This window comes from Coloeus monedula (genome assembly GCF_965178545.1).
Source record: "Coloeus monedula genome assembly, chromosome: 8".
Taxonomy (NCBI): domain Eukaryota; kingdom Metazoa; phylum Chordata; class Aves; order Passeriformes; family Corvidae; genus Coloeus; species Coloeus monedula.
The window spans coordinates 20,102,155-20,129,287 of record NC_138788.1 but is presented as its reverse complement, the minus strand read 5'-3'; the positions used below and the strand labels follow the sequence as shown (position 1 = coordinate 20,129,287).

Sequence of the window (27,133 nt, the reverse complement as noted above, 5' to 3'; positions counted from 1 at the left end):
ATCTGTTACACACTCCTACTCTCCTAGAGCTGAAAGGATGTCACTGCTGTTGGCAGAGCTCTCTGCGTGTGCTGGGTTCCTGCTTCTCAAGTGAATATTGCAGGATCCAGTTGTGGGTTTGAGGGGAGCAAAGATTTCTTCTTGCAGATTAATTTACATTAGTTTCTCACTAGGTGCATATCTAGACCCTTAAGGACTCTGAGCACATATTCTGTATTGCAGAGCTTTTCCTGAAGCACTGTGTTTGATGAATTTTCAGATATGTGTTAGGAGACTAAGCCATTTTTTCATTTTATTTTGAATGTATTGTATTGAAGTGCTATTGAGTGCATGAATGTGAACCGTTGTAAATAATGCTGTGTGTAAATGTGTAATGTGCTTATAAGCTTCAGTGCAGTAGAGCTGTTCTGTGGAGTTTAAATGGAAGAAAAATAGACTGTTACATATATTTGCAAAAGCCCAGAAGTTTGAGAAGAATGTGTAAAGAGTTCTGAGCTGTTAAGAAAGAAAAAGCAGCTCAGACAACTTCTTGGATTCCTGTTTCTGTGGTAGAGTTCTGAAGGCTTTGACAGCATAAAACAAGTGCATCCATTTGTATTGTACTTCCTGTGATTTCAGCATCCTCTACAAAGTCCTTAAAGAAAGTTCCTGCAGGTGCAGTATTTCTGTTTCCAGGTATGATTTATTCAATAGCCAATTGCTTCATGCACAAAATGGTCTTTTCTTTAAAACCTACTGCAGAGGTTTTAAAGAAGGAACTATCCAAATACAGCAGCACTGCATTGCTTGATCATATGCTTAATGACAAATACAGATGCTTCTACCATGCTAAGCCTAAACTGCAGTATGCTTAATGGATAATCAAAGATTCTGGAGGAGCTCTGAAGGTAGGTGTCACAGATGACAGATATTAGCAACTGTCAGCTTCAAGTGTTGTGCTCTGAACTTTTAAGAATGTGTCACTTCAATTGATATTATACAGCTTAATTCTGCTGTGCATGCAGTCACAGCTTCCATCTGTACTCTGAGAAGGAAGTGCATTTTGATATTTCACGTTTGATCATATTCCCTTGGGGTAGCAGAAGTACAGTTTAAACATCAAGTTCCTATGTTTGGACCAGTCTTGTTTCTCTGGTTTTGATTAGGAGGATCTGCATACATGGGGAAGGACCAAATCTATAACTTGGAGCTAAAAATGAAAAAGAGTTGTATTAAGATCTCTGTTTCATATCAGAATCCAAGCTGATCAATGAAAAGAAACGTGTCCCCAGTCTTTTTGAATTTACTGACAAAGATTTCTGTCAGTAAATTCATGCACGCTCTTCACTTGATGGAGGTACCTGAGTTTTAAGTTTAAAACTGAGTTAACTGAGCCCTCAGTCAGCATGATTTTTAGAGTAGAAAGTACACAAATACAGCCTTTTTACTCCAGGGTCAAAGATATATGTCAACAATGGGACTTCTACATAATTGTAAAACTCAATAGCAGAGTTTAAAACAGCAGATGGATGTGTGGGATTTTTTTATCCTTTGTTCTTTCTTGGATGTACTGTTGCATAAGCAGAGAGTTTAGTCTTCAGTTGCTCCTTCTCAATAACTTGTAGACAGGCTTAAGTCACCAGAGAAAAGCCAAGATTGAGGCTCCTTTGCTGTTCCAGTGAACAGTTTGTTTAGGAACTCAAGAATCCTTAGTCCTTAACCAAATTTTGTGGCTGTATTCCTGTCAATCCTGAGGCACTTTGTAATTGCATAATACACTTCTTTTTAATAATAACCTGCTGCTGGTCAGAATTTATGCAGTCTGCTGACTTAACCAAATAGCAGTTGTTCTACTTTTTGCCAAACTTTCATTTAAGTATCTCTCCACCTCCGTTTCATTTCCAAGCATCTACACATGAGAAGCAAAAAGGCAGGCTTAGACCATTAGAAGGGTTTGCAGATGATCATGCACTTATCACTGAGGCTGGACATTTCCACAGCAGTTGTAGAAGGAACAGTTGCTCTGGCTGACTCTAATTAATCACTGCCAGATCTGGTGGGCTCACAGGGCATGTGCGGCTCCTGGGAAGAACTCAGTCACCTGTCCTTCCCTCTCCCCAAGCACCTTACCACTTTTATTGGGCCACAGTGGTGTGGTGTACTAGTTAGTAGAGTAGGATTCTCTACTAGAGTAGGTTTGGGAAGCAATGATGAGCAGGTTAGAGGAAGAAATGGCTGCAGTGAGAACAAGGGACTGTCTTTCTGTGACTTGGCTTTATCAGAATGTGTCTAGCTAATGCTTTCGATGTGGCATTGTTGCAGGAGCGCCTTAAAAGTTGCTGAGATGGAAACTATGCCTGGTGCTACTTACTATGGCACAAGTTCAGCCTTTTGTTAACTCTGGCAATGCTATTTTGATTTTTTTTCTGCCCCCATCTGACCTGCAGGAGGAAGTGATGTGTTTAGTTCCACTGTAGTTGGGGAAAAAGACAACAAATCTGCAGCACAGAGCACAGAAAAAACTCCTAAACAACCTGGAAAAGTTGTTCTATTTGATGATGATGACGATGATGACTTCTTTGTGGAAGCAACTAAAAAGCCTCCAGATCCAGGTACCTCTAAACATTTGTAGTGAAAGATTAAATACTGAAGGTCATCAAAATTCAAACTGGTAGGAACCAGTGAATTATAGAATTCAAATCTTCATCACTGCTATTTCTGCTTGGGTTTTGAGGGGCTGTGTTTTTGTTTGGTTTGGGGTGTTTTGTTGTGGAGGGGGTTTTTTGTCATTGGTATTTCTTTTCATTAGAGTGGTGTGGTGCTGGTTTGTCTGTACATGCTCTCTGACTTTTCTCTCTAGGAATGCTCCTTCTACCACTAGGGCAGTGTCTAGACTTGAATTGGGACAGGCTTTATTCACACAGCCTTGAATCTTTGTGCCAAACATTCCCTATTAGCAGGCTCTAGGCCTGTGCTAAGCCAATACAAAGCACTGCCTTTAGAGGTGGCAGCTGACTCAGCTGCTTGCCTGCATATTCTGTCACCAGTGCTTTCAGGTTAGGGATGTTTCACTTTGAGAGCTTGTCTGGCTTTTTCTCTCGAAGGCTCCTGATGTTGGTCATTGTTAAACAGTATGGTACCTTTTGAGACTCTGGTATCGTCTCCTGCTCTGTATTCCTCATTGCCTGTTTGTTTTGTCTCTATGTAGTCAAGTCCACAGCTGACCTATTTGATGATGATGACGAAGGTGACTTATTCAAGGAGAAACCTACCATTCCTTCTGTGGTTGCTGGCACAACTAGAGAAACAGAAAGCCACAGGGAGGCAATCATGAAAAAAATGGTAATGGTATATAAATTGATTGTATGGCTAAGGTTTTAGGAAAAAGCTACTAGTGCAGTTGAAGTAGTCTTTCCATGTACAACACTATGAAAGTGACATATTTATGATACAGGACTAGGTTCATAGGGTCTTCCATAATTTAATGCTTCAGTGGTCCTTAAATGCCTTTTGCCTTTTAAACTTGGGGTTTATTTGAGGTTTTTATTTGTGTGGGCAGTGATTGAAAGAATCTTATTAAGGCAGGATTGAAATGAGAGCAAAGTGAGAAGCTTCTGATAATAAAAAATGTTTATGAAGTTCATGGCTGAAATGAAACCAGCTGGTGTTACGCACCTTTGGTGTCACAGTTCTGTGCTGCAGAGACTGTCTGCTCTTACACCAGCCAGTGATAGCAACTTAACTGGTAACCCATTGTTTGTGTGTATTACAGGAGAGGAGGGTGTGTGTCACAGTTCTACCTAAGCATATACAAAACTTGCAGTGTTTAGAAAACTGTTTTTCAGCTGCAAACTCCTAAGTTGTGGAAAGTTCTAAATGTGGTCCTGAGCACATATGTAGAGAGAGTTACAAGAACCTCCTAATACCCACTCCACTTTCAGAACAGTGCCTTGAGGAAAGTAGTAATGCTCTTTGTTTCTGTGGTAGATATTGTATATACTTATTTTATACTTACTTTGTGTCCAATAAGTATTTGAACATAATTAGCTGCAGTGACTCTTCTCCCCTCTGGACTGAGAAGTGTACAGTGCTGGGGATGTCTAATGTAAATTGCTGTAGCACTTTCTCCATATTGTCCTATGAGAAGCACCTGAACACAGGGACCAAAGCCAGCTTCTATTTCTGCTGCAGTGCAAGAGTATCCATGGTCAATGAAGCAGGAGCAGTGATGGGAGGGATCTCATAGCACTTGACTTTCCTGGAGAAGAGGATGAGAACTGATTCAGCAGCACCCCTCCTGCTCAGTCAGGAAGAGTGAGCTGTTTTATACTCCAAGCTTTATGACAGTAGTGCTTGGGTCTGGGATCGTTCTAAGTTTAATGGCAATATAGCTGGTGGCAGGCTGGGGATGTGCTGTGATAATGCAGGAAATGATGGCTGGCACAGACTGCCCTCTTCCTTTATGAAACACAGCTTGTTAAAAGAAATTTTCCTTTAGCTCACAAGGCCTGGAATGAGTTGCTGCATACATTCTTCTGCTGAGAAGGATGGTGTGGCAGAGGAGGCCTATGGTAAGAGCTGCAAGTCACCTGTGCATAGTTCTGGCTGCATGTGAAAAACTTGTTCAGCACATGAGTTTTGGACTTCTTCCCATGGGTGACAAGCTTGTGTTCTATCCCTTCAGCTGCTGGGATTTTACCATCAGCATGCCTCTTTGCAGAGATCTGTCATGGTTTAGGAAAGGAACTTCCCAGTTTAGTGCCCCCACTGAAACCACGCTGCTGCTCACTCCCACCACCCCTCTCTCCCTGTGGAAGATTGGAGAGGAGAGTTGGAAGCCAAAAGGTTAAGATCAGGGGTTGAGATAAAACCAATTTCCTTGACAGAGCAATGAGATAAGAGAGCAAACAGTAACAGCAGCAATACTAATGACAGAAGGTACAAAAAAGAGGCAAATGATTCCACTGCCTCTGCCACGCTGAGCTGACTCAGAAGAGGAGCCCTTCTCCCTGGAAGAGACTCCCTTGCCCCCATCCCCAGCTATGATACGAGGTGGTGTAGAGTAACTTCTGGGTCCTGGCCATGCCCCCTGCTGGCTACTGCAAAAAATGTGTCATATCATGTGCCAGACCTTACTGAGGCTAAATGAGTGCTGATGCAGTGTCTTTGTTTGTCCTAAAGAGTCAGCCATCTTCACGTGAGGACTTCAAGCCTTTATCTGAAACGCCTCCAAGAAAACAGAGGGGTCTTTTCTCTGATGAGGAGGATTCTGAAGTGAGTATTTAAGAAATCCGTACAGAAAATCCCGACAGAAATCCTTGGGATCTGAGTCATCCTGACTTCAGTCCACTTGTATGTGGGGACTCTTTAGGCATTTCATAGGACTGGGAAACCTGACATCCATGCACCTACTCCCAGCCATTCTGAAAGTGCCTTCTTGCTCCAAGAGTGAAAGTTCTGTGATTGTTTTCCCTGTCTTTAGAGAGTTAAACATTTGTGGTACACACAGGCATAAATTAAAAGCCTGGAGATAGGAAGGAGCAGCAAATGAAGAATAAGAATCATTAAAGACTGCATATGTTTCATTTTGGGTTTTTGGCTTTCAGCTAGCAATTAACCTGCTAAAACGAGGAAAATCACTGTGCAGTTGCAAGTGATTGGTACATCAGATAAGGCATTCACTACTTCATAGGCATTCTAAACATCTTTTTTCATAAGGAAAAACATGAATGACCCCTTTAGAGTTCTTAAATGTATAGCCTTGCTTTGCAAAGTGACATTTCTTTGGTTTGCACAGGATTTGTTTTCATCAAGTAAACCTGTGAAGTCCAAAGCTACATCTCTCCCCACCAGCAAGTCCATGACAAAAGCTCCACTTTCCTTGTTTGATGACGATGAAGAGGTATGTACCATTTCCCAATACTGCCTTTGTGTGGGAACCCACCTGCACAGGCTGTTGCAAATGCAGCAGGAAATATTCAGAAGTTTACAACACTGGGCTTGCAAATGGAGGACTAAATTGATCTTGTATTGTGCAGCAGTTCTGAGCATGTGGACAGCACTGTGGTAGAGGGAGGGAGTGGAGAGTCTTGCAAGTTCTTGGGGTCTTCTTCATAGTTTGCAGTCAGTGCATTTCACCTCTGGAGCTAAATATGAAGGATGTTATCTGTGTGACTGATAGGACTAGAGAACACTGAGCAGTAGAACAAATATGAGCTGCAAGAAGCTGTTTTACCCTAAACCTGTGGTACTTGTCACATGGATGACTTCTTGCTTCTCTTGTGTCATGGCTGTTGAATTCCTTTTTTCTCACTCTTCGCTGGGTAAGAATTGTGACTGCTAGCATGGTAACTGAGGTCAGAGAACAAGTTTGTGTAAGAAACATTAAAAAATTTGAATTAGTGTGTGCTTTTTTAATCTTTTTACCCAGTGGTAGTTGTTCAGCTTGCTTAATGCCTGTCCTCAGAATAGGATTCATTCTCCATTTCGTTATATGGGTTACAAACAGTGCCCCATTGTGTTGGCTGCTGTGCTACAGAATTGCTGAATGGTGGTTTTTGGCTGCTGATCCAGTCTTGCGGTGGAGAATCTGTGGGCCAGAACCAGGCTATGTGCTTAAAGGCTTCTGGTCTATCAAATGCTGCATGTGTAGAATTCCTTGTACCAGACAGAATATGGTGTTAAACTTAAAACTGTCTTCAAGAAACACCATTTCTCTATCCTACTTATATGAGAAGTGGATGGCAGCAGTATCTTATGTGCTGATGACTGCTCAATGAGCTTTTCATTGTGGCTTTAGCTTTTGATTTTTTTATAATTTTTTTTTTTTAAGGATCTCTTTGGTGTGGGACCTGCCAAGAAGCACCAGGAAAAGCCCTCAGAAGAGAGAGCAAAACAGTCAGGGCCTCTCAAGAAAGCCTCCAGCTTATTGTTCAGCAGTGATGAGGAGGTACTGAGGAGTGAGATTTTGTTGAAAGTGGTTACTAGGCTTTATGCTGAGCAAAGCATAAAACTTCTGAAAAGGGAACCACAGACCAACTCTGCTGTGTCCACATGCCATGCCTATCCCAATCCTTTGATTTGTTTGCAGCTAAGGAGGCTGATCCTTGATCCAAATTTTTAAAGGATCTAGGTAATAGAAGTCATGTGGAAAAGAAAATCAGCATTTTCAATGTAATATATAGAAAGTCTGATAGCAAATGGAGACTGTTGCCAACAAATCTGACTTACACTAAAAGGGAAAAATAAGTTTGTTCTTACTGCTTTAAATTCTGTAAGGAAAGTTTAGCAGTTCTAGAATAGATAAGTGCTGAGATTTTCTTTTTTTAGGGTTTTGGGGTGGGTTTCTTTTGTATGTGGTTTTGTGTATTGGAATTTTTATTTGCTTAAGTTTTGGTGGGGTTTTTTTGTTGTTTCTGTTTGTTTGTTTTGTTTGGCTGTTTTGGTTTTTTTTAAATCTAGGGATGGGAAAATGATACATAAATAATAAGGCTTCCCATAGAGCAGCCCTCTTCTAGGGATGGACTAGGTATTATCCTTCATCTTAAATGAAAGCCAGAGACACTAAGTAAATTAAAAACTTGTCTGGAAAATCTCTGAATTAGCTTATATGAATAGGATCCAGAGTCTTTTTAGTCCTCCTAACTCTCAAAATTACTCTGTTGCATAGACTTTATTACTTGTCCTGGAATTGCTTGTTTAGTCGACAACGTAATATCTTTAGATGCATTTTTATCTTAATGTAGAATAAACCAAGTTCAAACTTTATCATGCCTGTAGTCCCTTTCAGAAAGAGGACAAACAAAGGTGGGAAACTGGGGAAAACCACTTGAAATGCTGGGAATAGCAAAACAAACAGGACAGAAGTATCTTGTTTAGTGTGTAGGCTTGAATAAATGGTAGCTTTGGGAGGAGGTGGGTGCCTGGGGGAGCAGTACTGTGAAGGAAGGAAGTGCAGCATAGAGGACTCTAGTAATGAGGTGTCTTGTGTGGTTGGTTTTTTCTTTTTTTCTTGTTTTTTCCCTTACATCAAACTTGCTGTTTAAGTGGCTCCAGTCAGGTTCTCCTGAGTGACCCTACTCTTGTGACCTCAGTTGTCAAGAGCAGCTGTAACAAAGCGTGTGTATCCTGTTCTGCTGGATTAAGACTGTGTGCCAAAAGGTGACCAGGCCTTCTGCGAAGCCTGAGCAACGTCAGATTACAGTGGCTAAAATGCAGGCAGTTAAGTAAACTAGTAGAGAGATGAAAGGACTGCCAAGATGATGAAGTGTTCCTTATGAAGATTGCAAAGTGGCTTTGACCAACACAAAAGAAAACTTGTTTCTTCTTTTTAAGGAACATTGGAATGTCTCCAAGCCAGCTAAACTTCCTTCTGAAGATGGCCGAAAAGAAGACCCTGCAAAACCAGCTAGCACTGTCAGTCAGGCTAAAGATGTGAAGACAACAAGCCTCTTTGAGGAAGAGGATGAGGAGGATTTATTTGCAATCACTAAAGAGAGGTGACAGTCCTGGGAGGGGAGTAGGGAGGCATTTATTCAGAACAGCCCAGCAGCCCTTTCAAAACCAGATGGACCCAGGCATATTGCAAGTGTTGGTTCCTCGTACTGTTGTTGAGGAGGAAGTAGGGGTGTGTGAGTAGGAAAGGGCAGGGCTTGGCTCTTTTGTGTCTGTGGTAAGTCATTCTCCTTGCCACCACTGAACTGGCCTTTCCATTTCTATGCCTGTAGTATAAAATCCTCTTTACCTTTTTTTATCTCCACTTCTGGAGAAAGCTTTGCAGACAAGAAAGAGGGTGGTAGAATTGTTGAGACAGTGAGAAAGCCGCGTGCTGTATCTGGGAACACTTGCTGCAAATGCTGGTCCTAAGTGATGCTTTTAAACAGATGCAGTGCATGGCCACTGAATCTTCTACTTTCTTCTCTCCTCTCTCTTGCTGCAGCCAAAGAAAGCTGCAGAAGCCATCACTGTTATTTGAAGATGATGCTATTAATGGAGAATCATTCTTCAGCTCCCAGTCAACGCTACTTCCTTCAACTGCTAAGGCTGCAGTGGTAACTCCCCGTTCTTTTAAAACTAGCATGGAACACCTAGGCTTTTTACAGTCTGTCTTCATTGTTAGGTACTGATATAAGTCTAACTCATTTTACACAATGGTAACTAGCAAATTGGAAATGGGAACAGGGAAGGCTGAACTCTTGCATGTACACTTACTACTATTAGCCTAATAGAGACTTCAAAATTTTCTTGACCATTTACCCTAAATTTGTTTGGTTTATGCTAAAAGCCCTTCCTAAGGATGTTTTGAAAGCTCTCAACCATTAAATAACACTAAAAGAAACAAACAGCTTACTGCTGACTCAGTATCCAGGGTTCACCTTTTGTGTTACCTTACCCAAGCTGATTCAGATGTGTAAACAAGCTTCTTACTGGCCCTCCCTTTTGTGTGCTCATGCCATCCTCTGTCTTACAAGCTTAGCCCATGATGTACTGCCTGTCCGGTTGTGCTTTGGAGTTGAGAGCAGGAGATGCAGGGGTTTAATTAAGCTGTATCTGTAGTGGGGATTCCAGTACATGTGCTTCCTGGCACACTTCAATCAGATTCAAAACCCTATAATACTAGAAATTAAAAGTCAGAAACCAGAATGTCCCATGGGAGGAAATTAGGAAAAGTCAAGTATGTTGCCAGTGTCCTAGACCTCTGCAGAAGGCAAACTGAGACTGCTATCCCACAGCAGCATGTGCTTTTTATATATAACACCAATTCTGTGTCACCAACATTCTCCTAATTTTGCAGGAGAAAGTAAAACCAGCACAAGCACCACCTACCTTTAATGAAGAAGAAAAGGAGGAAAAGGAAGATCTTCCAGATAGAACGCTGAAGTCTAACGTGGTAGAAGATACGTTGTGGTGTTCAGAAGAGCCTGAAGCAGCTCCTGTGCCTCGAGGAACAGATGTTGCAGGGCAGCAAACAAAGGAAAAAGTGAGGGATTTCCTTACATTAATCTGAAGTTTGATAAAGATTCAGTTTAAAAAACGCCACAATCTAACAGTGCTGCTCTGGCACAGAAATATTTTTCTGGATTGGAGGAAAGGCTAACTCTGTCTCCATTTAGCAAAATCACTTGTCAGTCAAACAGCAAATTGATTAAATGGCATTTAAAAGTTGTTTCCTAACTGATGTCCTTGAGAGGGATTGAGGGTTTTGGGGGGAAGGAGGTAGGCAGAATCTGTTTCACTTTTCCCTCCAGAGTGGGTTGGGTAATCTTCATTTACATGAACAGAGCTTTCCCTTAAAACATAGCCTGTAATAATGTATAGACTTTTCTTCACACCCAGTAACTTTATTTTACCATAATGTCTGATGATTTATAAAGTGGTAAGTGTTATTCTGGTAGCTAGGGCATTCAGGATTGTGAATTTCTGCTGGGCAGTACTGTTACAGAACAGTATTGATATGTATTGTTGAGTGTATTATTGCAGAAGCTTCAGCAGATCTGATCCTGGGCACAGTCTTACTGAGTGATTGTTGAGGAATTATCAGCTGATGAATTTCCATTGTAGTTCTTATTCTTTGCACTTTTCCTGAGCACATGTAAGGTTCAGGTAGTGCTGTTCACTCTAAAGTATCCCAAGTGGTGTGAGCTAGGTAGCTCAGTGACAGTGGCAAAGCTGCTTAGTGCAGCCTTGTGGTGCAACCTGACATAGAGATGAGGAGAAAACTTTATGCAGGAAGCTGCTTATCAATAGTGCCACAGGGTAGGGTACAGGATGAAATTTGTCTTCTTTTCAGAGCTGAAATGTGTGTTCTTTTCTTTATCAACTGTGTCTTGCTAACCTGCATATTGCTATTCTGTCTGCTTGGGAAAAATGAGTTGAATACAGTTGCCTGGTTGGCAATGGACTCTGGCCACTGCTGGTATTTAACCCAAGAAAGCTTAACAGGGTTTTTGGGCAAACCTGAAATAAATAACAGACTGATGTTACTTTTTTCTTCTTTGGTGGAGCCTTTTGCAGTAATATCTTCAGAGCCAGCTGGCAGTTCAGATCTGTTTGCAACATCACCACCAGCTCTGGAGAAAGATGTGAAGAGCCAAGCTAAGAAAGTTTTAAGCTTGTTTGAGGAGGAAGAAGAGGAGAGACTGGAAGATGATGATGGCATAAAAAATGCACAGAAAGATGTTGGTGTGGTGAGTGTAAGGAAGTTCCTGAACACTGGGAAATGGTATTTCTATCTTTGCTACTCTAGGCAAGGTTTTGTTTTTACCTTTCCTTTTCTTCATGTCATGCAGGCTGATGTTTCTCAATTTCTAACCTTCCAGATTCTTGAGGAGAAATTATTCCTGCTCTTCCTTGTGATCCTGAATCCCTTTGCAAATTTTCCTGTCCCACTAACTTGAAAGCATTTTGCTACATGCTAATACGAAAAGAAATTCCGTACAGATGTTTTGGTGCAGCTACTTGATTTTTGCTTTACAGAACTGACTCTTCAGTTACTCCTCAAGGTCAAAGATACTAGGAAGTAGAAGGATGTGGAGTTTTAAGCCTTGTGGTTTATCCCTTTATTTTTTTATATTGGTACAGTTTGCTTGCTGCATATATGCCTTCAGACTCAGATTCAGCAATAATTATCTTAATTCAGTGTTTACTTCTGGTTTTTATGTATGTGTGTTCATTTTTTAACAAGCTTCCAGCTACCATATTATTACTGTCTGGCTTTTCTGATATAGTGTATACCATCAAGAGGTGGTCTTGGAATTTTCAGCAGCAATATCCTTGAATCCATGGCAATGTTCTTGTTTCTACTTGATGCAAATGTACCAAAATTTTTTCTGTAAGTTTGAGGTAGTGTCAAAAGGTACATACTATATACTACAGTGTACCACAAGGTTTTGTGATCTTAGTGTGACCATGTAAAGTAAGCTGCCAATCCTAAAGGCTATGTACACTTTATTCAGAAGCCCTAGGAACTGAATGAAATAGATGACTGTGGGAGAAAAATCATTGTTTAGAGCAGCTTCTGAGTTAAGATGGATTGTTAGCTTGGGCCCTTGTTTACTACTTGTGAATGAATACTGCATTTGGTTTTTTGTGGTGAGCACACTGGGAGATAATTGAAAGAAGCCACATCTGTCCTATGAATTTGAAAGATAGAAATGCATTCAAACCTTTCCTTCAAAGCTATCATCTGTCAGCATATAGCAGTCACAAAGTGATTAAGGTGCTGAAATGCAAAAATCAGAATGGTAATTCATGAACTTAACATTTTTTTGATAGGTAAGTCTAAAAGGTGCTACTACTTTTCTTGCTTATTTCAACTTAATATGTGTTTTGTGTGTGGATAATTCTAGATGTGCATTAGGTTTTCATGTATCTGGGCATAAACAGCAGTTCTAGTGCTCTAAAAATGTGACCTGGCTTTTGATACAAAATTAAAGCTGGTGCACAGAGAGGCTGAGAATGTAATAAAAAAAACCACAGTAATAAAAATCATAAGAGAGGGTGTATGGATGAAAAATTGTGCCCTGGAAATTAAACTTAGGCTGCCCTATGGGGTTCCTGGAGACGTGGATAGGAATGGGGAGAATCAGGCTTTATTCTTATGATGATGACTCTTGCTGCCTGGATTTTGTGTCTGGTGTCATGATACTGGACATCCAGTCATGCTCTGAAGAAGCATCCTTGCATTTGAGTTGTTTCAGGAGACAGATGGGTGATGGAACATATAGGTATGGGCTTTCACCTGGACATTTGAATGGGGCCTTGGCCTTTGAAAGCCAGACCTGGGTGCCTACAATGACCACAATCATAAAAAGGCATTGGTTTTGGTGTTCAAGAAGCTGATACTTGTTACTTTGCCAGGTAGTGGAGGGTTTATAGGTGATACATGTACCTTCAATCTTCCCCAGACCAGCAAATTTGAAAGTACAAGTTCTTTCCAAAGGCAGTATGTTCTGTTCTTCCTTGTGGGTGTGTGTTTGCTTTCACAGGAGAAGAACAAGGAGTCTAGCAACAATAGTAGCTTTAAAGGCCTTTTGTTAAAAAAAAAATTATTCTATTTTTTTTTCTTCTTTGAAAAGGTACCTAAGGAAGCTAACTAAGAGAGTCTCTTCCTTTCCCTAATATGTCCTGCATCCTTAGCTGAAATTTTTAAGGCATAGAAGTCTTACTTTTTTAATATAAACCTTACTGTACAGTCACAACATACTGAAAACTTTTTTTTTCCCCTTTGAAGGAAGCTTCACAGGTAAATAGTAGCAGCTGGATCTTAGATCAGCAGACATATATATTGTGGTGAATGTCTTATTAAATTGAACTGTAAATACAAATACTTACATTGTAAGTTTTGCAAATTTAGTCAAAATAAAACATAACGAGCAGTTAAAGTTATATTTTTGTTACCACTACAGAGCTGTAGTGGAGCCTTAGGAGAATTGTAACCTGCCTTATCATGAGGCAAATAACCTCCTTATAGAGGGAGTTTCTCACCGTGTGGACCTTTCTCCTCTCCTTCCAGGCTTCTGAGAAAAGTACTCGGCCCAAAAGCACTGGGGTCTTTCAAGACGAAGAGCTCCTCTTCAGTCACAAACTTCAGAAGGACAATGATCCAGATGTCGACCTCTTTGCCAGCCCCAAGAAGTCAATGGTGAGTTCAAAGCTCTTCTCTGAACCTGCTAGTTAAAAACAGTCTTTGAAGTGTTCAGCCTACTGGTATTCCTTGTTTGGACATAGCTTAGAAGTCAGTGATTTCCAGGGAGGGCCAAATGCTAATGTCAGATATATTCTAGCATCATGGGCTGAAGGAGATGTGCTTTGGATCTGTGATACATCTTATCTTTATCTTTTGTTTCTTTAGTCTGCAAACCGTATCCTGAAGCCACCACCTGGAGGAGGGCTTTTTGGGGATGATGATGATGAGGATGATCTCTTCAGTACTGCTAAAACAAACATTCCGGTACCTGTTTCTCTACTGTAAATGGCGTATATAAAAGCGATTGGAAAGAAGCGTATGGAAGGGATTTTCTCCATTTGTATACCCACAAGAAATTAAGTGACTTTTCAAACCTTTTTGAGACAACAGAAATGGTCATTGTGACCCTGAAGACATAGGAAGCAAACAGACACATTGTGTCTCCCAAAGTTGGGATGAGAGAATTGGATTGTATTTATTTTTGTGTACCGCTGGGACTGGCTTAGGTGTAAGAGGACGCACCTGAGCAGAAGTCAGAGTAGTAGAGTTTTTGTTTAATTGCTTAACTTGAAAATATGACTTCCCTGTGCTTCATTCATGACTGATTAGCATTGCTCTATGAGTTGTGTAATTCAAGTTTCTGCAGCTTGGTTTGATCTGAGGTAATGATGCAGTAAAATCCTCGGTCACCTGATTGCTTTCACAGGGCAAGTAGCTGCAGTAATGAACTACACTGTGTTACAGGTGATCTGAGGTCAAAGTCCTAACATGCATTCTAAACTGCTATTCTTAAATGTAGGTAGCTTAATTAAATTGAAACTAACTTCTACTTTAATCTATATTCATGTCTATAGCTGGAAGTTAGGCTAGAAAACTGTCAATAGTTCCTGGAAACAGTTTCTTTGAGGACTGTGGACAGGGTGGTCTTAAGTAACTAGTGCTTGGGAGCCTATATATGGAGCCTGGTTGCTTGAAAACATAAAAATAGCACTGTTCCTTAGCAAGCTTTGTGCCTTTATTTTCCCCACTGTTTTGTTGATGAGGCAATATGCATGCATTTGAAAGTTTATTGAAACTCTCATTATTAATTGTTAGCATAGACAGCAAAGGTTGAGGTAGACTAAAGGAATGGAGGAATGGAAGGCCTTTGCCTTGCAGAGCCAAAAGCCAATGCCTGTTGTTACAGTGAGTTGACCTTGCCTGGATACCAGATACCCACCAAAGCCCCCCTCTCACTCCCCTCTGCAGCTGGACAGGAGAGAGAAAATATAACAAAGTTATATGTTATATAAATGAGTTTATGGACTGGGAGAGATCGCTCACCAAATACTGTCACAGGCAAAACAGACTTGAATTAGAGATATTAACTGAATTTATTTCTAGCAAAATCAGAGCAGAATAATGAGAAGTAAAGTAAGACCTTGAAAACACCTTCCCCCCATCGCTCTCTCCTTCCCAGCTCCACCTTCTCCCTCCAGTGGTGCAGGGAGATGGGAAAAGAGGGTTGCAGTCAGTTCATCACACCTTGTTTCTGCCACTGCTCAGGGAGGGGGGTCCTTCCCACCAGGCACAGTTCTCCATGAACTTGCCCAACCTAAGTCCATCCCAGTTCTCCAGAAGCTGCTGCAATGTGGGTCACTCTTCCATGAGGTGCAGCCCTTCAGGCATAGCCTGTGATAACATGGGTCCCCCACAGGGTCACAAGTCCTACCAGGAAATCTGCCCCAGTGGGAGCTCCTCTCCCACGGTTCTGCAGGTCCCTGCCAGGACCCAGGGCTCCCACGGGTTCACAGCCTTCTCTCAGGTATCCACCTACTCTGGCCTGGGTCTCCTCCACAGGCTGTGTGTGAGTGGATCTCTGCACCCCCGTGGATCTCCATGGGCTACAGGGGCACAGCAGCCTCACCATGGTCTGTACCACAGGCTGCAGGGGAATCTCAGCTCCGGTGCTTGGAGTGTCTCGTCTCCTTCCTTCTCCGCTGACCTTGGTGTCTGCAGGGCTGTTCCTCTCATGTGTTCTCACTCCACCCTTTTCTTGCTGCAATTACATCTGTGCAGTAACTTTTCCTTTTTTTTTTTTTTTTTTAAATACATTATAACAGAGGGGTTACCGCTCTTCCTGATTGGCTCTGCCTTGGCCAGCGGCACATCCATCTTTGGTTGGCACTGCTAGACATGGAGAAAGCTTCTACCAGTTTCTCACAAAAGCCACCCCTGTAGCCCCACCACCACCACTACCAAAACCTGGCCATGCAAACCAAATACAACTATCAAAATAGGTGGCTAGTTTTCTGTTCAGTTAAAAGCAAGATTTTAACATTTTTTGCTTGTGTTCTTTTGGGGTTTTTTATCTGCACACCGTGTTTTTTACCACATTGTGTTGACTTGTGCCCATAATGCTTTCAGAAAATGGCTGAGAAGAAAACTCTTCAGACCAGTGTTGGCCCTTCCTCAGTGAGCAGTAACCTAGAAAATGCTTTAAGTGCTAAGCAAGATGAAACTCTGAAGGCAGCAACTACAGAGGCAAGTACTTAAATCTTGTGCCTTGAACAGCGTCCAAAGAAAAAGATGTATCATCCTGTTTTAAGTAAGTGTCTTGGAAAGATGAAAACTAATGCCTGGATTCACTGGCTGTCAGGTGGCAATGCGTGGCCAAACTTCTCTGCTTATCAGCAGGTGCACACTTACTAGCAAGCTTAAATGTTATTGATGCAGTGTTTTATTCATTGTACACACACTTAAAGTGAAGTGGCAGTGAAGAGCTACATCTTAGGTCCAATTGGACTGAAAATTAGTTGTTTCTTCTTCTCTGAAGTGCCAGTCTGTTGAGGTGAATGTGATCTTTAAAAGTAGCCTTTCTCAGAAAGGAGATCAGGGCATGCAGCACAACTCAGCGTCAGTTGAGACTCTTATCTTGGGAGACTTTATGGTGAGCAAACAAGGCTCCTGTCCTTAATCTTGTAGAATCAAGGGTCTCTGGGAGAGGTGATCTGGATCTCAGTTCTGGCCTGTGCCTCACCAGAACTGCTTGATAGATTTTCATGTGTAGATTAGCTTTTTGTTGTAGGAAGTGGGAGTTGTTTTTTCTCCCCTGAGCTGACGAGCACAGAGCAAGTCTGTAGGGCTAGTAATTAGCATGTCTTCCCTTATTGTACAGTTTTCCTTGAAGCGTAGAACCAGCCTCATCTTCCTAGTTTTTGTAGCTACTGACAGCCTGGTATAGGAATGATTTCAGCCTGTCTGAGGTTCAGCTGAACAACACATGCAATTAAGTGGAGAACAATCTCCTCGGATTCTAGGATTCCTCTGTCATGCTATCAGGCCCTTCAAACTAGTGTCCCAACCCTTGCAAACCTTCAGTTACTTCAACCTAGCTGAAGGAACTCTGACTGCCCAGTCATACCAACAGCAGTATTACCTAGCTTACAGAACCATGCAGACTACAAACTTCTGGAGAGCAAGCCCTGGGAAGAGCACCTTAGTTCATCTGATCCATTCCTTGAGTCCTAGAATTGACCCAAACCTTCAGCCCAAACAGCTGCTCTTGCTCTTATAGCCTAGTCCTCTTTCTAGCACTACTGGCCTGCTTTTTTTAGAGGAACACTCACTTCTCTGAAGCTGTTTTCCTTGAAGTCTGAGTGGAACAATTTTGAAGCTCTCTTGGCTTCCATGTGGGCTTCATTGAAGTCTGTACCCCTGTTACAGCCAGTCACAAAGAGAAAAGTTAGTTAGATCATTGCCTGGCAGTATGGCTTCAGAGGATTTTAGGGAACAGAATAAGCAAGGAGAGAGAAGGTAGCGGTCCTGGTTTGATTTGACTAGTGGCAGTGACCTGGAGAAGATGGATGTTCTTCAAGGTACCATGGCAAAGTATAATATTGGGTAGAAGGAAGGGTGAATGAAATGTGATAATGATGGTGCCATGGCATGTGGGAAACTGAAACTGAAAACTGAGTGACTATAGCTCTAGGGTAGAAAGTGATGATAACAAAGTATCTTCAAAAGAAATTGGCAAGCAATTAGCTGCTTTCTAAAGATGTATTAAAATGAAAACTGTGGTCTGGTTGATAACAACATGTCAACTTGTTTAATCCAATGTAATTTTGTGCAGAAATCTACAGGTCCTGTTCCCATTAAAACCAAAGAGCCTTCATCTCGGATTGGAAAGCTACAAGTAATTAACTTTACTGGCACTTTAACTTTCAAAAAAAAAAAGAAAATCTTCCTTGCCTCACTGATGACTTTCCCTGAAACAAATCTTATTGCTTCCTTACCTTAATCCTGCAATTTTTTTTTTTTTTTTCAGATGGCATATTTTGGATTGCTTTTTCTGCCTTGCATGTTTAGTATTATTTCCTCCTTCTGTTTCAGTCCTGACTCTAAGCAGCACTATTTACTCATATTTGGGGGGCAGAGGGTGGGCTCCTCTTTGAACTGCTATTGTTCTTAGCACTATTAAGTATGTTTAGAGACTCTTAAGGGGGACTATCATTATGTCCCTTTTCTGACACGAAATGACTAATAACTGTCTATATAACAGTACCATTCAAAGTCAGAGCCATCGTGTCCTCAGAAAGAATATTGAGCTCCATAGGTGTTTGATCTGGCATAACCTGACCAAGCTGTTCCTGAAGCTCTTAAACAGAATAATAGTGTTGACTACTCCACAGTTTTAGTGAGACAGAGCATTTGGGAGACACAGAAGTTCTTAGGTCTGAGAAAAGCCAGGCACTTCAGAAGTAGAACTTGAATACCAGATATACTAGTTCTTGCTGCTTCTCTGGAGTCATGCTTGCTCTGGAGCAGTAGTAATGTGATCTCTTTTTGTGTATATGTTTTTGTTGTCTCTGTTTTGTAGGCTAACTTAGCTATTAACCCTTCAGCCTTACTACCTGGTGCAATGCCGAAGGTCTCCAATGTCAAGTCCCCCTTACCAGTGCTGGACACTCCATTACATGAGCCCAAGGATGTACAGAACAGCGAAGCCTTCTCTGCTGCAGGAAGCAATGAAGAACTAGGTGTAAGCTTTGATCAGCCCATGCAAGCAGACACCTTGCACAGCGCCAATAAGGTAACCTTGGCATTTAGGACGAGAGGAAGGGGGATTAAAAACACAGTCTGTCCTCGTGCAGGAGTTTGTTTTGGTATGCTAACAGTGTGGTTTATCTGAACCTAAATGGGAGTGTGAAAATCTAATCCCCTCTCACTTCTGTGGATCACTGAAGAGAAAGTTTAGCTTAGCACCTATACTTAGCTCTGTAAGGGGCTTATGCATATACCTGGTGCCTTTTTAAAGTACATTTGCACCTTTTCCAAATACTGGATTTCCCTGCTCATTGAAGGTATGTTAGCGCATAATATCTTGTCCTATCCCAGGAGACACCAACCTAAAAAAATATTTAAAAGACATCTTGCTAGGCTAACTATAAAATAGGTTACAGGCAGCTGCTTTGACAAGCTATCCAGAACACATCACTGCTGTAGGTTGATCTTCACCTCCTCTGTGGATAAAAACTCTCAATTCTTTTTCAAAGAAAACTTTTGTTTTCACACAAAGCAAAACAAAAGAAGTGTTACAGCTTTTGACATGGCAGATCTCTGCCTCCTGACTCACTTGTTTCTCACTCACACTTTTTACTCTATGGACTGCAAAAGGTATATTCTAATTAAAGACTTAGTGGTTCTTTAAAAAAATGGAAGTCTCAACCATGTAGTTAAGATTTCATCTAAGGTGCTTATGATTTTATAAGTCTGTGGGGTTTCCTGAGAGCAGCAATTTGAGTAAGATAACTTAAAATCTTAACTTTGATTCTTTTTTCTGTTAACGCTGATGAGGCTGTTCATTACTAGATGAGCAGCAGAGGTGACTTGGGAAGATGCAGCAGCCGTCACCACAACGGCTGACATGACCACTTAGTGACAAATGGGTTTGAAGCTTGTTCATCAGCCTGGTGCATTACCATGTAGGCATGGTTGTTTCCAACAGCAGCGTATTCCAACAGACAAAGCTCTCTGTTGTGATACTTTTAAAGAGATAGGCTTGTAAAGAATAGAGTGCCTGTAGCTGCATAATTTTAACCTCAAATGTTCATTTTAGTGTAGTGATGATGCATGTTTCTTTACAGAAGTAATCTGAGAAGAAGCATCTTGGTAACTATATGGTGAATGCTTTTTGTGGCTCAGGTTAGATGTTGTAATTTTGGCATATCATTGCTTCTTCAGCCTTTCAAGTTTGAGTGTAAATATATCCAGTTAAATGCACTTTTTTTCCAAAGGCTGGAACAAAGTAACCTGCCCAGCATTCTGCCTGCCCATTCAAAGAACAGTGCACGGAGCAATTAACAAAAGGGAAGAACAGGTTGTAGTGATCCATTTCCTACCCATGTAAATACTCCTGTCCATGTGGGATAGGGGAGAGGCTATAATGGAAACTTGCAGGGGGCTTCCTTAAAAGCAGCAATTAACTGCAATAGGCTATGCATAAAATGAAGTTGCATGGAAAATATAATTAGTCATGGCTTGAACTGCAGTATAAAAGCCCTAGATTAGCAAGGAAATAGGCTGACTAAGGTATTACCTAAAGCCAAGGTGGCTAGAGTGGCTTGCTGACCTGTTGTGACTCTACTTGCGAGTGCTGTTGCTTTTGTACACTGGTTCCACTGCTGTGGAATGACTTAAGGGCAGAAAATCAAAAGTCTTGGGTTATATTTCTGAACCTTTCTCCAAACTGCGCCAAGCTTGAATGTCCTGTGGGGCTTTTTCCATATGTATGATCCTGCTTTGCTTTTCCTCCTTCCTTGCAGACCAGGATCAAGGTTCCACGAAAGCGCAGACCCCCTAGCAGAATGGCGCGCCGTCTGGCTGCCCTAGAGGCTGAAGGGCGTGAGGAGGTGGGCACTACTAAAGAGGCACAATTTTCTCTACCAAAACAGACGTCAGCAGTAGTGAACATAAAGGAGCCTCTTGCTACTGAAGCAGAGTCCAAGGAAAATGGCTTTCTCTCTAGCTTGTCACTACCAGCTCACAGCAGTGTTTTGTCTGCTGGGACAAACAAACTCCTTCCTCCAGAATCCACAGAAAATAGGGATGATCTGTTTGAATCTGAAGACCTTTTTGCAAGCAGCTCAACATCCAGACCAGCTGCACAATCAAAGTTGAAGGAGGGAATGCCAGACAATGCAGCTAACAAACCCATCAAGGGCAGGGAGAAAAAGCCTGATCTGGGTGATCAGGACAGCAGTGATCTCTTCCAGCCTGTACAACAAAAATCTTCAACAAAAAGCAACCCTATGCCTTTTTTGGAGGAAGAGGAAGATTCTCTCTTCACCTCTCAGAAAACTGGAAAAAAGGAGTTAAAATCTGCTGTCCACCAAGCAGTTGACCCTACTGCCCAAGATATCTTTGAGGTAATGTCTGAGCCTGCCATGTTGATTTTTTTCTTCCACACGGCCATATGCAGACCCCTCTAACTTGGGTTTAATAGAGGCTGCTGAATAGGATGAGGTGTTCAGGATAGGGAATGAAGTAAACTCTCAGTCCTGCTCCACTGCTGGGAAATGGAAACCCTTTCTTTGGTTGTTCAGTCCCTAATTAGCAGCAGTGGTTTAAAAGGTGGAGCCTTAACACAGAGCAGGCATGCACTGAATGTGCTGTGACAACATATCTTTTTCAGAATAATAAGGTATTTGGTTCTTGTCTGTTAACTGTCTGTTCAATTCCCAGCAGCCAAATAATACTTTCAAAAAAGAATAAAATTGGTGGGCTGGGCACTTGATACAGGCCTCTGTGTGCTGTACTTGACCTGTGTACAATCCACTACTAAGACACTTCTGCCAAGTCCCCCATGAGGAAAAGGGTCTTGAACTTCTTGCCAGTTAGGTTGGCAAAGAGCTCTCAGATCACTGAGTTCAACCATTGACTGATAAGCTCAAGAAGCCCAAGTCTTCTAAACATCTCAGATGCTGTGTATGGATCATTTGACTATTTTTTTGAAGTGTGTTGTGGATTGATGAGATCTTTCTGTTTTTCTCCAAGGATGATATATTTGCTACTGAGGCAATTAAGCCAATGACTAAAGTTAAAGAGAAGATGCCAGAGACTAACCTGTTTGATGATAACATTGATATTTTTGCGGATCTAACTGTAAAACCAAAAGAAAAGAAGCCCAAGAAGAAGGTGGAACAAAAATCCATATTTGACGATGATATGGGTAAGTGTATGTGTAAGTAAAAATCTTGCTACCAGTCTTGTAACGTTGTCCTGAATTGCGTTCATCTAAGATGTTTTAGAATGCTCTGCTTTCTTTTACTTTTCAGCTGCTCTGAAATCTCTGGTCATCTTTGGATTTTAACCTTGGATGAGAACTTTCTAGATTTGTAGAACTAGCATGGCATTTAAGTAGTTTAGGAGAGTGTATAAAATTGTTCTGAGAAAAAGTTTAATTCCTGTAGGGAATTACTCTGGACAAGTTTCTAAGAGACTCATCTCACATTGTTATGGTACTGAGACAGATTCTGTATTTAATTTGCACAGCTTTTTGTATTGTACTTTCAGATATGTCACTGATATGAACAAATTAGCATCTCTGCCCATCCCACCTTCACTACTGTGTTAACTACCTTGGAGCCCATAAGCTTTTGTTTACATTCATGTATGTACCCAGGACACTTTACAGATACTTCACCTGAAAGCAAAGGTTTGCCATATATAATTTGTTGAAAAAACAGCAAGTAGTAATGTGAAATGATGCAGAGCATGCTCCTTTCTTCTCCATCAGTGGAAATACTGAAAGTAATGTGATTCTCAGCTGTGCCTGTTCTCAGGCTCTTCATGTTCATAGTTCTTCTTTGAGATTGTTTGTATTTCTTTTCTTCTCTAGCTTTGGTTCTTGTCAAGTCTTCATTCCCTCTAACTTACTCAAATTGAACCTGACTTACTGCTGTTTTACTTGGGCTGCTGCTAAGCATTCTAGCCTGATGGCTGAAGTCTGTAAATGTTCTAGAAATCTTGCTGGAGAATGAGCACCTTGAGGTTTCAAAATCTTCTCGATTGATGTAAAAAATAAGACTTAAAGGCTTTTTTAGGAAGGTATTTGAAATACATATTGGATGTCTTAAAAAAAAATCTTATTTTAATAATTTATGTTTTATCATCGATAGTAAATGAAAGAATTTGCCATGCAGTTAACCCTTCCAAATATTCATCACAAAAATCTGGACTGAATGTTGAAAAAACAGTTGTAGAATGCTACTTGAAAATAAGCCACAACAGAATCTGTTGTTTGCATTTCCACTTTTGACATTGACTGGTGCTAAAGCTTTGTGTTTGATGTCACATCTGATCTTGATTCCTGTTGCATCTAAAGCACCCGCATCTGATGGTCTTCACCTTTCTCTAGAGTGGTGACTGTTCAGTGGCACAGCCATAGGTATGCAGCTTCTTAGAGTTCATGGAGCTCCAGAACACCCACAGGAGTGCAGGAAGATGCCTGAACATGAGGATGTTCAGCTGGCAGTAGAGTTGTGGAACTGGCACTTTCCTACCTTTCACATTAAGGGTTGGCTTAAGTGATTGTGGTAGCACTTTTACAGAGCATTATATTGTTGTCTTAGGAGAACCTTTGTGCTGCAAATGAAACAATAAATTTCAGCTGCAGTTGGAGGGGTGTGAAGGCTGCAGGCTGTTTTGTTTTGTCCTACCACACCTTCCAGTCACTAGAGTCCTCAGTCACCTTACAGTTGATGTCACCTCTGCCTATCTTCAAAATGGTGACTGAGCTTTCTTGTACTCTGACAAATACTGTTTTCCCTGGGCAAAATGTTTCTATTCTTTAAGCCTCTTTATAAAAAATGGAAATGAGACCTCTGCTGCTTATAGCACTCACTGTACTTCCCCTCTGCTGTAAAACTAATCCATGTGATAGCTTCTTGCTTTGGAGTGATGCCAGTAGGGGATTACTCTGTTTTGCTGCCTTCCTAAACTGCTCTTGTGCTGAAATGTGGTCCTGGATTATTCCTGTGTAATCCCTATGATCAGCACAGTAGCAGACACATGCTGAATTTGAAGTAGTGAGAAGAGACAGGGAAACACATTGTGACAGACCACATTGTGCTTGGTCTCTGCTCAAGGTTAGGCTACGTGCTGAAGATTGAAATACTAGTTTTTAGACTCTGGACTAGTAATTCACAGAATATTCTGAGCTGAAAGGGACCCACAAGGATCATCAAGCCCAGCTCTTACACAAATGGCCCTTATGGGGATCAAACCCATAGCCTTGGTGTTATTAGCACCATGCTGTGACCAGCTAGTCTCAGTGGCTATGTATAAAACCTGTGTTTTCCTAATAGGGATTCAAGACCAGTTATGTTCTACTTACACTGGCCTGGTGAATCACTGGTGATTGTCATATCTAAGTCTTGTAATTTTTTTGGTTTTTACTCCAACTGCATAATCTGAGTATCCTAAATTTCTTAGTTTACAGTAAGAGATACACTGTTGTGTATGCTTAGAAAACCTCATTAAACCCTGCAGCATATGTATGGTAGCAGCTTCACCTCTTTCCATGAGCACAGTCCTAAACATAAGCAGTTCTAGTCAGAGCAGGAACTGCAGGACTGTGAGCTCTGCAGCTAACATAGGGATATCTGTGTTGGATGATTAAATTTCTATGTATTGGTGTCCTCGGCCTTAATGGCCGTGTGATATTTTTCCACTTTGTGGTCCTAGTTATTCACATCAGAAATGCTTGTATTGAGGAAGATGGTGGGAAACTTTGATTCAAGACTGTAGACTAGACTTTTTGAATATTCATCAGGATGGTGGTTATAGCTGTCTGCTTCTTTGCATCTTAGCCATAGTCTGTTTTTATGTGGTTTATATTATGTTCTTATTGTGCTGTAGATTAGACTCATGGTTAGTGGATATCACCACAGTAGTCACTAGTAACTACCTTCTTTTCCTCTTCTGATATTTTTTTTTTAGCAACAACCTCACAGCTCTTGGATCTCTCAGGTTCCTCAGACACTCATGTTCTAGATAAAAGGGATGTTATCTGGCACTTGCCTGACAGAATTTATTGCGGAGCTTTAATTTATTAGTACTTTTCAAATACTTATGAGAGCCTGAACTTGTTATAAAATACAAGTATTATGCTGTCTCCTGAGAAGAAAAAAAAAAAAAAAATCTTAATCTGATTTACAGCTAATGGCTCCCACATATGTCCTTACAAATGCATCCAGAATTGCAAGTAGCAGGAAAGCATTTTTATCACAGAATGTCCTTGGCAGTCACCGCTGTGTGATGGAGTCTCTCATGTACAATGTTGCTTCTGTTCGGTAGTCACTTCTCATTAAAATCTTTTTTTTGTTACCCTCTTTAGATGATATCTTCTCTAGCAGCCAAGTCAAGATACCCACTCCCAAAGCCAGATCTTCCCAAGCAGCCTCAGAAGCAAAATCTGAAAGCAAGATCCTGAGCACATTTGATGATCCGCTGAATGCCTTTGGAGGCCAGTAGCCAAGGAGATGTGTTGCAGAGAAGCAGCCTTCCTTAGCCCTGTCCAGTACTAATACTCTGGATTCTCTAATTCAGTAGAACTGGAATGAGATGGACATGGATATTTAAATGAGATTACCCATCTAAAATGGTTAGTATTCTCTTGTGCTAGTCTAATTCTGCTAAATTATATATTTTTTAAAAAATACAGTAACCTCCTGCTATCATGTTTCAATGGCGCCAAGATGAATATAGCCTGTGCAATACCTGCAATGAAGTAATCTATTATATAAAGTATAGTTTGTTTTATTGAACAGATATATAGATAAAATAATTGATAAATAGTAAATGGAGTCTGTTAAACTTGATCTGTCTGCATGTCTTAACTTTCCTCTTTACCTGTTCCTTAGACTGTCTGCATCATGACTTGAAAGCAACCAAAACCACTACCCTGCCTTGTATGGGTCAGCTGCCACCTACTGAGCTAATGGGAGGGTAAGGCTGGGTTTAGCATCAGGTACAGCTTCTCTTATGGAATGAAGCAGTTAAGAAATCTCAGAGCAGGACTTGACACCAGCTAGAATGAGCTATTTCATATAGGCAGGTAATGCGGGCTCTAAAATTAACAACAGTTAATACTTCTCTGCCAGGAAGAGTGTTACAAATGAGCACCGAGTGCACCATGAAGACAAGAGAAGCCTAGCGGTGTCTCCTGTTCAAGTTGTAGGCCATTAAATGAGATTTCACCTGCATGGAGTTGCCAGAGTTCTGCAGATAACACTTTTCGCAAAACCCATCTGTACAGAGCACACTTGGTCACTTGCAGGCTAACAAGCCTACATCCATACTTTATGCAGAGACTCTTTTGTGCCTAAAGCTTGCTGTCTGCTTTCCCTTCTCATTCATAACAGCGTGTAAGCTGTATACAGGAGGTTGCTGCTCTGGAATCCCTCTGTCACATGTATTTGGTTTAACTTTGCTTCCTGTATTTTTTAGATTCCCTTCTGGAACAGATGCCATTAACCATACTTTATACCCAGTGGTAGATGCTTGCTCTCCTGTATGCATACAACCAGAGCAAATGCATAAATGCAGGAGGATCAAATGTTTATTTTATTGTACAAGTGACTGCCTGCAATGCTGACTAGATTCACTGCCTTTATGATAGTGATGTACTACTTTATCTCGGACTCTTAAGACTGTTGTGCTGTGAATTTAAAGCATGTGCTCACAGGACTTCTTTGAGATCAATTCCCAATTGCACTGAAGTCCTCATTTTGAGATAACTGCTTCAGTGTCTTGTTTTTCAAGTTGGATCAGGCACGGTAAATATTACAGCTGAAACATCTAGCACTAATGAGGGTAAAGCAGAAGGAAAGGTTGGAAGGGATAAAGGACAAACATGATGTATTGATTTGCGCCATAGGTGGGCCTGGCAATGATTCATGTTAAGTGGGGGGGTAAGCTGGGAGTAGAAGCTTGAAAAAGAGTGCGGGGGCTGTTTGCAAATGGGTGTCTACAGTGAAAGCACTTGAACTTTATTTATAGGCATTACGTCTGCTGCATATGCCTCATACATGATTTGGACTGCTTCTGTACTCCTTTCTTCTGTGCTTAGAGGGGCTTCAAAGATATGATGGAGGCAAGAAGAAAAAGATGGTGAATTCTTCTGTTTCTTCTCTGCATCTTTCTTCTTGGCCCCTTCACATTAATAACTTCTGTTAGCATTGCAAAGAGGGCTGTTCACAAGCTAATAACCCTGAGGGCCAAAAGCTCTTGAAGTAGAAGAAAAAAAAGCCTCCTGCCTTAGTGTTTCTTAAACTTTTATGTGAAAGCTCAGCAGAGAAAAGCTCTTTGTAGAAACCTGCACTATGATGTAGATCAGAACCTTTCCTCCCACCTAGTCTTTCTAAACTGCCATAGGGAGTCTCTGTGCCTTTCCCTGTGTCTCCACATAGCAAAATGCACGTTCCT

At 41.2% G+C, this 27,133-nt stretch overlaps 1 protein-coding gene across 6 annotated transcripts in view; it reads left to right on the top strand.

The window, feature by feature from the left end:
- Positions 1 to 25,527, top strand: part of WASHC2C (WASH complex subunit 2C) — a 36,955-nt gene extending 11,428 nt beyond the window's left edge. For 3 of the 6 annotated variants that reach the window (XM_082286432.1, XM_082286431.1, XM_082286436.1), the window contains 18 exons: positions 619 to 675; positions 2,427 to 2,591; positions 3,188 to 3,321; positions 5,161 to 5,253; positions 5,777 to 5,881; positions 6,812 to 6,928; positions 8,314 to 8,477; positions 8,918 to 9,029; positions 9,773 to 9,958; positions 10,983 to 11,171; positions 13,493 to 13,621; positions 13,832 to 13,930; positions 16,073 to 16,189; positions 17,778 to 17,840; positions 18,525 to 18,737; positions 20,470 to 21,072; positions 21,701 to 21,875; positions 25,044 to 25,527. In XM_082286432.1, the coding sequence (XP_082142558.1) occupies positions 619 to 675; positions 2,427 to 2,591; positions 3,188 to 3,321; positions 5,161 to 5,253; positions 5,777 to 5,881; positions 6,812 to 6,928; positions 8,314 to 8,477; positions 8,918 to 9,029; positions 9,773 to 9,958; positions 10,983 to 11,171; positions 13,493 to 13,621; positions 13,832 to 13,930; positions 16,073 to 16,189; positions 17,778 to 17,840; positions 18,525 to 18,737; positions 20,470 to 21,072; positions 21,701 to 21,875; positions 25,044 to 25,180 (2,858 nt within the window). In that variant the 3' untranslated portion in view covers positions 25,181 to 25,527. The remainder of the gene's footprint in view (positions 1 to 618; positions 676 to 2,426; positions 2,592 to 3,187; positions 3,322 to 5,160; positions 5,254 to 5,776; positions 5,882 to 6,811; positions 6,929 to 8,313; positions 8,478 to 8,917; positions 9,030 to 9,772; positions 9,959 to 10,982; positions 11,172 to 13,492; positions 13,622 to 13,831; positions 13,931 to 16,072; positions 16,190 to 17,777; positions 17,841 to 18,524; positions 18,738 to 20,469; positions 21,073 to 21,700; positions 21,876 to 25,043) is intronic. The other 3 variants (XM_082286433.1, XM_082286434.1, XM_082286435.1) reach the window with 3 other exon arrangements.
- Positions 25,528 to 27,133: the final 1,606 nt, after the last annotated feature.